The sequence below is a fragment of the Haliaeetus leucocephalus genome, unplaced genomic scaffold, assembly GCF_000737465.1.
Source record: "Haliaeetus leucocephalus isolate CR32 unplaced genomic scaffold, Haliaeetus_leucocephalus-4.0 Scaffold295, whole genome shotgun sequence".
In the NCBI taxonomy this organism is placed as follows: domain Eukaryota; kingdom Metazoa; phylum Chordata; class Aves; order Accipitriformes; family Accipitridae; genus Haliaeetus; species Haliaeetus leucocephalus.
Genome location: NW_010972731.1, coordinates 7,024,197 through 7,036,197, shown reverse-complemented (window position 1 = coordinate 7,036,197; position 12,001 = coordinate 7,024,197). Strand labels below are relative to the sequence as shown.

The 12,001-nt window shown below is 56.9% G+C and overlaps 1 protein-coding gene across 1 annotated transcript; it reads right to left on the bottom strand.

Annotated features, from left to right (window-relative positions):
- Nucleotides 1–4,679: 4,679 nt before the first annotated feature.
- NT5M (5',3'-nucleotidase, mitochondrial) lies at nt 4,680–9,913 on the bottom strand. The gene is made up of 5 exons (XM_010570373.1): nt 9,650–9,913; nt 6,118–6,218; nt 5,577–5,637; nt 5,042–5,156; nt 4,680–4,837 (listed from the first exon to the last, which is right to left on the bottom strand). Exons 1-5 carry the CDS (start codon nt 9,911–9,913, stop codon nt 4,680–4,682), a joined length of 699 nt encoding a protein of 232 aa, XP_010568675.1.
- Nucleotides 9,914–12,001: the final 2,088 nt, after the last annotated feature.

Here is a 12,001-nt window from a genome sequence, read left to right as displayed (position 1 = left end):
GAGCCCCAAAAAGCAGCTGCAAGGGCAGAGAGGTGCTTGTTGCCCAAACCAGCCCCGGGGCAGCTTTATGGGCCCCACAGCAGCATCCTGGGGGGGGATGCACACCCAGCCCAGGCTGTGCTGCCCAAGCTGGCGGCTGAATTTCCCTGTCCCCCATGCTGCCCAGGACTCCCTGGGTGTCCCGGCTCCAGCAGGACAGCACCTCCAGCTCACGAATGCGATCCTGCTCGCACCCCGTGTCGTGTCCTGGAGCCACACCAGTGTGAGGACCACGCATCCCAGCCCCAGTGCAAATGCCCCGTCCTCCCCGCTGTCTCATGGTGTGCTGGGGCAGGTCACTGCCTCCCATGGGACACTCCTGACTCCAGTGTTGGGGAGCAGAGTCAGACCTCGTCCAGCTGCAGCCAAGCACGGCTCAGGCCCAGAAACACTCATTTCAGGCATGAGCTATGGCACAGACCATGTTTTTCCTTGCTGTAGCATCTAGGCTGGGGCTAAACTGTGGCAGGATTGGACTCACCAGTGAACAGGCTAATTTAACCTCTGACTGCTTGCAACTATCTAATGCAGTGGTCTGAGCTGGAAGAGACAAATCAAGCTGTTTTTAATGCTGTACATAGTAGTGAATTAGGGCTGCACTGACTACCAGAGAAAAAAAGAATTCCCATGCTTTGTCCCAGCATCTGTGCTGTGCTGATGCCGGCTACTGTGGTCAGGGCAGGGGGACCCCCAGACAGGCCACTGGAGTATCACTCCTCAGAGCCTGATCCAGAAATGGGGATTTTCCCAGCCCTGCTGGGATGCTCCTGCAGTCCTCCCTCCCCACCTTGGATCCTGCATGTCTGGCAGGGCTACGGCATTGCTTACAGCACGCAAGTGCCGGTCAAGCGCAGCGGTCACCCATGGCACGGCCCCACGGTGGGCAGGGGAAGCCTGTGGACACCTCGCAACCAGTGTGCGTGGATGTGGACCAGCCCACAGCAATGGACAAGATAAAAAATCCCGGGGAGAGCCAGCCTGTGACAGCTCCAGCCCCTTTTATTGCTTCTGCTCTGTGGCCCAACGGGAGACACGCTTTATGGCTTTATTTATTATAAAAGATCTTTAGGAAGCTCATCTCTACCTAAACCCACCCCTATTTCTGCCCACAGGGACTCTGTCTAATGGGGTAATGGCACTGCTGGGGGCTGGTTATAGGCTTTTTGGACACAGGGACTTGCCCGAGCCCACAGGCGAAGCCCCCCTGTCCCCATGCAGAGGGCAGAGCCGCAGGTGGGAAACTGCAAAACCCAAACTCCATTTCTAAGAAGCTGGATGCCAATAAAACCCAGTGTTTATTGCAGTGCTCCTCATCGGCCTCGGCTTTATAGATGTGCATTTAAAAATAAAAGCTTTGTGCGTCTTAGCTGGCCACAGAAGGGCTCGAACATTGAAAGGGTCGATCTGTCGGGCGACGAAGAGCCACCTCCCAGCCCCGAGCTCGGTGGGTGCAAACAGGTCAGCTACCTGCTCGGGGTTTCTGTGCGTCAAGTCGGAGCCTCATGCCTGAGAAACTCCAGCTCTGCTTTCAAGTATATTTGGCGTGAAGCCACACGGTCTCTCCGGTATCACATCTCCCACCAAGGGGGAAAGACCCACTGGTCACCAGAAAGCAACATCCCTCAGGTCCACCCCAGCCTCGGGGGAAGATGGCTGGTTTGGGCAGCTGCCGTAATGACACGCTGGCTCCAGTTTTGGCTTGAGGATGGGCTGTGAGAAGGCTCCGGAGGGCTTGGGGAACTCATGTTCAAATGGTGCTGCTGGGGAAAAAAAACCAGCTTGGACCCCATGAGGCCCCACCGGCTGCACAAAGGGGCCAGCAGCCAGCAGGGCTCTGGCAGAGCGGAGGGGTATGTGATGCTCAGCAGCCGTAGCAGCTGCCCACGGAGCTTACCTGCTTTCCCAGCTCCCCGCCTGCAAACCCCCGGCCAAGGCAGCTCTTGGCCAGGGGGCTGCATCTAAGGTGGCTGCACATTGCCAACACCCTTCCCAAATACACCCCCTCATACCAAACCCACCACCCGGAGAAGCACACAGTGGTTTAAACGGAAAAAAAAAACCCCCAAAAAAATATAAAAGGTCCTTGTGGTATGTAACTCCCACCACCATGGGCCAACAGTGCCGTCTTCACGCATGTGCCCCATCCTGAGAGGTGGGGCAGCTTTCAGAAAGGCCCAAGACGATGCAGCCTTCATCCCTGGCCCCACAGCAGCCGGGGAAGGCACAGGTTCAAAAGCACCAACTTCACTAGCCCCTCCAGGTCCTGGACATGGTGGGGGGCCAGCCGCTGCTGCTGAAATAGGTTATTTGTTGGCTATGTAGCTTTAAGCTCACATAGTTTTTTGCTGATGGGGGGCTCATAGGAGAGAGGAGAGGCAAGCCAAAGGCATGAGCAAGCAGCGTGGGGTGGCTAACCCTGGCCAAGCCCTGGCTACCACCCCTGCCCGTGGCGCTACGTGTCCCAGTGGGGAATTTTATTCCTGCAGCCAGCAAGTCCTCGGGCCAGGAGAGCAGAAGCGCGCAGCGGGATCCCAGACGGCGGTGGGGGCAGGCGGGAGCGGGGGGTCGCACGGCCTCCGCGATGTCAGCAGTGACGCAAACGCATGCCGGCCCTGACGCAGCCGGCGCATCCCCGGGGCTTTGCTTGGGGAAACCCAGCACCGGCTCCCGCTTGGGACGGCTGGGTCGTGTCTGCCTTATGGCAGTGCTGGAGGCAGGGAAGGGACACCCGGCTCTCCCCAGCAGCTGGGATGTCTCTTCTATGGGGCTGGATGGAAGAGCAGCAGCAGCGGCGGCGGCTTTCTGGTGCGGCTGCTGGTGCCAGCTGGGTCGCTGCAGTTTGAGGCCTGGCTGGTGTGGGCTCGGGAAGGCAGGAACGAGCTGGGCAAGGGAAGAAGAGGCTGTGGGTACAGTTATGCAAAAAGCATCCCTCTTGAAGCTGCCCCTTGGTCCAAACGCTCCCTTTGCGGTGCCCAGCTGCAGCTTCCCAGCAGCACTGGCTGCTCCCAGAGCTCAGCCCCAGCACAGTCATCTTGCGGTGGCGGCTGGCACAGCCAGCCACGTATGCTGCAGCCCCTTCGTAGCGGTCGGGTGGCCGAACACCTTGCCTCAGGGGTCCCAAGACAAGGCGAGGGCAGCTGGCAGCATGCTCCGTCCCCAGACATCCAGAGCCGGGACAGTGGCAGAGCTGCAGGCAGCTGCAGAACAAACTAAGCCTGTGATACAGCCTTGTGGGTGCCTCTGATGGGCTCCCCAGCCCTTAACAGCAACGTCCCCTCAACTTCTTCCCTTGCGGTATGTGAGGACTGAAAACAGCATCCACGGATGCAGCCGTGATAATCCTCCACCAACACAACCCCTTTGGACACCCATGGTGCCTCTGCTGAACCCACTTCTCAGCGATGCTGTAGCTCCTCCACCAGCCCTGCTTCTCCACGCAGCTCCACACCGAAGGCTTGAGGATGCTCTGTGGCATCAACTGTCCCAGTGCCTGACCCTGGCGGGATGCAGCACCCAGGACCTTCTGCGTGGAAGCAGGGTGCCTGGCAGACGCACACCCAGAGCTTTCCTGGCAGGCTGATGTCAGACACTACCAGGAGGAGGGAGATGGGGTGATGTGATCATGCAGCTTGCATGCGCAGACCTTCCTGGCTTTGAAATCCAAGGAGCTACCATCTGATCACTGGCTGGCAGGGTGAGCCATGAGCTCCTGCAGGAACTGCCTGGATCCCAGGAAGGGCTGGTGCTGGCACTGCCACTACCTGCTCGCTGCCCCAGAGATGCCCCAGGTGAGCAGCCCACAGGCAATGAGGAGGTGGGAAAAAAGCCCCTCTCTTCATCCCAAATCAGCTATAAAGCCCCAGCTCTAAAGCTGCTGCAGTTCCTCAGGGATGAGAGCAAGCGGGCATCCCTCCCCCCAGCTGGAGGATGGCTACATCTCAGTGCCTCAGGGCTCTCTCCCCAAGGCCAGATCCACAGGAGGAGTGGTACTGTCCCCATATCCCGCTGCAGGGACTTTTCCTGCAGGGAACTACGTAGCTGTCCTGTTGCATCAGCTGCAAGGAACAGCACAGCTGAGCCGGTGCAAGGAGCCTGGGCAGCGTCCGCGTGCTCCCCCTGCGCTTCCAGCCGCTCCTCTCCCTAGACCCCAGCCACCGGCTGGGAGGAAAGATCCCCCGAGGCAGCCCCTCAGTATGAAGCCCTGCGAGGACAAAACAAACCACCTGCATGACCACCGACCATAACGTAGAGAGGAGGATGGAGAGTGGCTCTGTGCTATGCGGTGCACCGGACAAGGGCAGTGACATGCTGAGGGTAACCTCGTCCACCAGAAATGCCAGGCTGGCCTTGCAGGGGATGCAGATGCCGCATAGAGACCCCAGAAGCCAGGGGAAAATGTTCCCCAGATGGGCTGCTGAGTCCATGGGGCCAATCCTGCTGCTGGTCCCTTGTGGCATGGCTGGGCTGGGGTCCACTCTCCAGGTCTGGGTGGCTGTGGCTCTTCAGCTCACCCCCCTCTTCCTCTCCGCAGCACTGACAGTGTGTGTCTGTCTGTCCATCCATGGTTCCAGCCTTCAGCAGGACTCCACAGGGACAAGAGCGGGTGGCCGCAGCCCCGGGCAGTGGTGGGAGGCTGGTGTTTAGGTGGCCTGGCCCGGCGGCAGGCGTTTGCTGTCCAGAATGGCCTTCCAGTCGTCGGTCCAGGACTGTAGCCTACGGCTGGGGGGCTTCAGCTGCAGGTGCTTGTTGTGGCAGGCCGTGAAGAGCACGTGCTCCCAGCTGGGGTTCTGCTCAGCCCCTGCAAAGCAAGGAGAGAGGTCAGCTCGCTGGACAACTCTGCGAGACGCAGAGGTTGACCTTACTCCAACACGAGGAGCCTGCGGACACAAACCCCTAATGAGAGCCTAATCAAGCAGGGAGGGACCAGCGCCCACTGCCCCCAGATGCCATCTGCCCCTCGAGGCTGCCTCTGGTCACTCCTGCCACCCCGCACCTCCCTTACCTGTTATATCAGGTCTGTCGTCTATAAGCAGGTCAGCAGAAACCACCGTCTTATCTCGCGTCAAAACAATCTGCTCAAGAAACTCGGGGCCGAAGTGCTTCTCCACCCAGGCGTACTGGAAGGCGAGAGGCGAGCGGTGAGCGCAGGGAAAGCTGATGGATGGAGCAGGGGCTGCTCAGCAGAGTGGCAGCAGCGCACGGCACGAGCCCTGGCCCCCACACAGGGGGGACATCTCTCTTAATAAGTTCATTAATGGGAAGGATTCGGATGCTGCTGGAGCACAAGTTCTTTTAAAGCCAAGCAGCTTTTGGCGTTGTGATGAAATACTAAGACCAAGCACCTCAGTGCATGCAAATGGCAGAGCTCAGCCAACGGCAGAGCTGCCGCTCTGCGAAGATGCTTAGGAACAAAACTGGTGGAGCAGGGAAATATCACTGCCATTTTACAGCCAGACAGCTGGAGGCACGTGGGGGTCAGACGGCTTTCACTGGGCAGCGCGGTACACGAGGGGGAGCTGGGATTCGGACCTACTCACCTTCTCGTAAGGGCAGTAGCGGTACTTCTTGATCGGGCTTGTGCAGATGAACACATCGGTGCTGCCATGAGAATAAAAACAGGGGCAGAGGGTCACTTGGTGGCCAAACACACTGATCCGACCCTGCTCCCTCTTGAGATACACCTGGCTGCCTCTGCGAGATGCCACCTGAGCAGGCAGGTGCCCAAAGCAGACCCCCCGCCACACACAGATCAAACCAGGGTGATTTAAGACATTAATCCCCCATCTCACAGGATCCCACCCCCAGGACGTGTACCCACACCCATGGGACAAGCATGTTCCCTTTTTCACCACCCTTACTGGGAGCAGAGAGCTGAAGGTAAGGGGCTGCACATGGCTGATTTTCTTGGTGACTGCTCGAGGAGCCAAAGCCCTCTCTTTCCTCCCACACCCAGCAGGCTAGGCGATATTTTTAATGCTGATGTTGTATTCAGCGCTTCTGCCAGGAGGCGGATGAGCCTGCAAAGCCACTGCTGCTCCCCTGTCCATCCCCAGTTACCATGGGCAGGTTCCTACTCACTCTGCCAAATTTGCCATTTGCTTCACAGCTTCCACAGCCCCAGGGAGCGGGTCCAGCTCGATGAAGAAGTTCTTGGATTCCCAGATGCTGATGGCTTTTTCCTGTGAGGGGAAAGAGAGCTGTTACTGCACAGGGCTTCTTGCTACTCTTCTCCTTGCACATGCATCTTCCCCACCCTTTCCCAGGTCAGAGGATGGTGACAGTGAGAATGGTGGCAGGGCTGGCTCTGGTCCCCTCCTGCTAACCCGCCTTGCCTCTGTGGGTGCCTTTGTTCCCCACCTGCCAACCTGCACCTGTCCCATACAATTTAGATTGGAGATGCTCTGGAGCAGGCTTGGTTTTGCCTCTGCAGCCCCAGACACAGAGGGAGCAGCACGTTCTTTCAAGGCAAACCACAAGAGATTGCCCAGAACTGAACCAAACCCCAGCTCTGCGTCTGGAGGGGCACTTCCACGTGGATCTGGCTGACGTGGCCCGGTAGCCCTGCTGTAATGTGATGCTGTTCAGCTCCAGATGCTGTCTGGCCTATTTGTCTCAATCAGATCACTTAAAATAGCAGTGGGGCTGCTCTCAAAGGAGAAGGTATATTACAGGATGAAATGCATGTCAGGATGAATGCAGATGCTCTTCCTCAAGGATGCCTGGGCAAGGTCTACCAGGCAAATGCAGCACCTGCAGGCAAGGGTTTGAAACACTTAACATCCAGGTTAGCAGCTGGGGTGCACTAGTATGGTGCAAAGGGAGAGCAAAGCAGAGAGAGACCATGGGAAGCAAAACCTTGGGACGAGGACAGAGTCCAGGGGCTGCCTGCGATGGGTCCAGCACAGCTCTAAGGCACAGCATCCCCTGCACTCCCTCAAACAGGTAACGGCTTGTCAGCTGCCAAGCAAAGCAATTATTTTGCACAGACACTGGGTCCTCAGGGAGGAGAGCCTGGGAGTGCTGCAACGTGGCTACAGGCAGAGGAAGCAGACCTCTCCTGGTGTTGCAATGCAGCCAAGCATCTGCAGATGCAGCTGGGAGAAGTTTTGAAGGAAGCCCTGCCCTGAAGGATTGATCATTTTCAGCACCTCTGTTTCTGTATTTGAGGTTGGACAATAGGGACAAAAGGAACTTTAAGCCCATTCTGGCCTTCTTATATTGCACAGTATAGAGGAGTCAGTAGAGCATCAGGGTAGGGGAGAGCAGCCTCAGTGATGCTTATATGCTGGTTCTCACAGCTCATAGCAACAAATAGGCTGGTTGGACACGCCAGCTAGACTTGCAGCTCCCCCCTGCCTGATGAATGGGAATCTAGCGCGTATAACCACCACGTTTTGCCTTTGCTACACCTGTACTGGGGGAAGAAAGCAGGCAAGCAGGAGCAACTGGGGCTTTGCTGGTAACTCCAGGCTCAGGGCAGCAATGCCACAAAGCAAACACAGGGCTCATTTGGGGGAGTCATGTTCTGCTTCATCCTGCTGGCTGCCTGTGCCAAGACGCTGGCTGCACACCTTGCCTGCTCTCGGGAAGATGAATGCATGAACCCATTACATATTTGGGCACTGAGCATTTAATATGACATGCCAGAATCAGACCCTGTATTTCTCAAAAAAACCCAGATAATGTGAGAAGACCAGACACCCAACTTCAAAGGAGAGACTACCCAGATCAACTGTTGCACTCTTCCCTTTTGCCTGAGCAGCAGAAAACATAGGTGGTTCAGAAGAGGGAAGAAAAGCCTTCTTTGTACATGTTCAAAATGAAACACGCTGATTTGGTGCAAGAGAGCCAGCAGAAATGCCTGCTGGCACCATGACAAGAACAGCTACCCTAACAGTTTGCCACAGGGCTAGGCAAACATTCAAACTCCAGTTGCTCTGATTTAGACCGGTGAGCAATGACATTTTATTTTTAAGATACTGACTGTAGTCGCACAAGAGACACCTGAGAAATGTGGCCTGATGCAGCAAACCACTTCAAATTGTGCTGAAGTGTCTTCTTACAGCAAGGACTTCCGTAGCTATTCAGCTTCCACTTATGTCAAAAAGCATTTTGCAATCAAGCTCAATGGGGGAAGAACTAAGTTCATCCTGAAGAAAAGACCCACTTGGCTCTTTTAATTCCCTCTGGCACCGCAGCCAGCACGCTGCCCGGCAGATGGAAAAATCCCCCAGGCTGGGAATCCCACCATGTGCCAGGCAGGACAGACCCTCCATTTCCTTCTTCTCATCTCTCCCTGTGAGGAATTTCCCTGCCCATCCAGGGCTCCCCATCCTTCCAGGTCTGTGTGCTTGGCATATTGTTGACCTGTTGTTCTCCCTTGCAGAGCTGGGAACCTCAGCTCGTTGGACTCTTTGGCTCCTATTTTCTGGTCTTCTACAGCAGGTCGATGGTAGGCTCTGACGATGGGGGACTGGAATGGCCCATGTGCCCGTAGCCACAGAGCAGCTCCTATTCTCTTTATCCCTGGTCTGAAACCACAGGTGAAATCAGGGCTGCCCTGAGGTCAGTCTGTGGAAGTTTTGCTATTTGTTCAGCCCAAGGTTTTGGTGGTTTTACATGATCACAGCAGACGCAAGATGAGCTCACTTCATTTAACACATCCAAAGTAGTTAAGATCAAGACAAAAAAAAGAGTTATCATGCATTAACCCTGCCAAACTTTTAGCATCTGCCTTACTGCATGAACGATGTCCTCCATTTCCCTTTCATCAATCCCAGCTAGAGAGGACACGTTATTTGTTCAGCTCATCAAGCTGTTCAGGACTTTGCCAGTGGGAGAGCTCCAGACCTTATTCATACTCCCTTCCTTGTAACCATCATACCACTAACGACAAGAGTACTTTTATTTGCTGTAACACGTTTCAACTAGTGCAACTGCAATGCGCAGATGAGCCAACAGACATCCCATCGAGCTGGGGAACTTGTAGAGGCAGAAACCGACTTTCTGCAGCACTCAGCCCTTCGTTGAATGATAAAGTACAATGTAAAGAGAGCTTCTGCTTTTAGGCTTTAATTGTTAAAATGAATACAATAATTTTCAGGCGTGGGAGGGCTCGGGGTTGTTTTAATTTTAAGTAAGCCCTCAAATGAAGCATCAATTGCATGGTTTGCTCTCAGCTTCTCTGCTGCATCCCACCCCTCACATTGCTGCTGAGAAACTGAATAATCCATCTAGGAACAGTATCAATCCATGCAGCTTGGCCAAATCAGAGCTAGAAAAACTCAGCTATGCAATTTGGGGTATTTTAAAACAGATGTTCTGAAAGATCTCCTTTCCTTGCATCTATCTCCATCTATGCATGCAGGGGAAAAGAGACAGATGTGCATGAAAAACGCTGGATTTCTGGGGAAAAAGGCACCACTGGAAGCCCTCCTGCGTGCAGACCTGTGCCTGTGTTTCGGTGGGAGCTCCGGCCGGCACCCACAGCCCTCCCCAGTGCTGCACCCGCAAGCTGAGGGCCAGTGGGTCCCGCGGGGCCAGAGCTCCAGCTGCACGGCGCAGGAGCGAACAAGAGCCACGCGCGGAGCCAGGGGATGCATAAACTCACACTCAGCTCAGGTCCCAGGCGCCCGTATTGCTCCGACACCCAGAAGCCCCTCCGGTCCTCCAGGGCAATGTAGGGTTTGTCGGGGTACCTGGCCCTGAACTTCTTGAGGAAGCCTCCCTCGAAGTCGGCCAGCACCCCATCCATGTCCACCAGCACCCGCAGAGCCCTGCGGGACCCCGCTGCGGGGCTGGAGCCCCTGCCCAGCCCTGCGAAAGGGCCGCAGCGCCGAGGCCGCAGGTGCAAGAAGCTGCTCAGCAAAATCATGGTAGAGGAGAGGGCTCGGGGCAGGGGATGGGGGGGGGTGTCTTCGGGTGGGGATGGTGGTGGGGGGCTTTTATTTCAAGCACGCACCCTGCAAGCAGGCGGCCCTGGCAAGCATGTCCCCTCGCAGCAGAAGGAAGGAGCGGAGGGGATGCAAAGGGGATGCAACGGGGAGCAGAGGGGCTGCAGAGGGGCTGCGGTGGGGATGCAAAGGCCGGTCCTCGCCCCCAGCGCCTCCTCTCCCTCCCCGCCCCATCCCTCCCTTGCAGCGAGCGCGGAGCAGGCGGCAGCGGTGGGGTGGGGGGGGGGGGGGGGGGAACGGGACGACCGGGGCCACCCGGTGCACGGCGGTGCGCTCGCCCCGACCCGGCAGTGCAAAGCCCAGTTCCTCTTCCCGGTGCCTGACCGAGCCCGGATCGGCAGCACCGCCTTAAAGCGGCACAAGCGCCCTGCGACGGCGCGGTTCTACAGCTCCTCCCGCCCGCTTTAAGCCTGCCCCGAGCCCCGTTCCCTCCCCTTCCCCGGAGCGGGGGGCTTTGCGGGGCGGCGGGGTGCCGAATCCGGCGGGGAACCCAGCCCCTGCCTCAGTTTCCCTAATTCTCAGCCTCGGGGGTATCCCACGCCGCCGCTCCGTCTCCCCTTGCCCGCTGTGGACCCTCTCTCTGCCCCAGCCGCTGCCGATACCCCCCCCCCCCGCTGCCCCCATGCCCGTCTCTGCTTGGAGCAGGGGTTGGGTACATCTTTGGGGGCAACTGTGCGTGGTTTGGGGGCATACGTAATGTGATTTTTGCAGCTTAAGCCTTGACATAAAATATACCCATTTCGACCAGTTCATGAGGAGGGGGCACACTCTGCCCAGGATCTGACTCGCTGTGACACAGCTCTGTCCCCACAGGTGATGGGAACCCTTAAAAGACAATAATTGTACCCAGAAGCAGTGCTGACAGCACACCGTGAAGGTCTGCGTGTTCTGACACAAGACCAAAGATCACTCTGGTCAAAAAACACCGTGGGGATTAAAGCTGCTAAAGAAGGGGGAGGCCTCCGAGTGTGACTAACAGGATTAGGCAACCGCTGAGCTGGGAAAGAAAAGATTTTGGTTGACAGCAATAATACGGCTTAGCGGTTCCAAAATATTTCATCTTTCAATTCCAGAATGTCTTCCAGTGGAATATATTGTCCTTGTTTCGCAGAAAGGGCAAACGAGCTGTAGAGATCAGGTGATGTGGGGAAGGTCACAGTGTGAACAAAGGAAGGAGCAGAACTGGCAGCCAGGCTGTACGTGACGGTAAATGTTACAGGCAGGTTAGGAGGGAAAACCTGTGAAGTTTCAAGTTTGTATTCTGCTTTCGCTTGCCCCGGAGGCATGCTGCTTATTGCCAGGAATGGGATTTCAACACAACTTGATGTTTCTTGCTAAGCGGCGAGAGAATACGTACACGTCCCCATGACAGGCAGAAAGGTTTCCTTCTTCTTCATGGTATACTGAAGGACCGACAAATTCCCTGCCCGCAGCAGCTCAGGGCCGCGTAACTTCACCGCTTCAGCTCCTGCGGGGATGGAAAATGCACTTCCATTTATATAAACCGAATCAACCTGAATCCCGTTCCCTGTGAGTAGGGCGAACATTACACGGGATCGGACGGCAACCACCATGTTCAGCCACCGTATTATCCCCCTCAGAGGGGATAAAAGGAATTAAATCCCTTCAGCACAACGGCCGGGCCTTCAACACCCGCCACCCCGGGGAGCGGGCCCCCCACCCGCCGAGGGCCCCCGTGTCGCCGTTAGAGGGGCGGCGGCCCGGCGGGGCCGCGACACGGGGCGGAGTGGTGACGCCATCGTGACGTCACCCCCCCCGCCCTGCTGAGTCACGGCTTCTCGCCCTGAGAGGGCCTCGACGCGGGATCGCTACTTCCGGGCGGGCGTTGCTATAGCGACGGCGGCTCTCGCGAGAGCCGCTGAAGTGGCGGAAGCGACCCGTCGCGCGGTTCCCGTCAGCGGCGCCTGATTGGCTGGCGGCCCGGCAGCGCCCGTAGCGGTCGTTCCTTCCCGCTTCCCGCCCTCCCTCCTCAGTACCGCCCCCTCCCT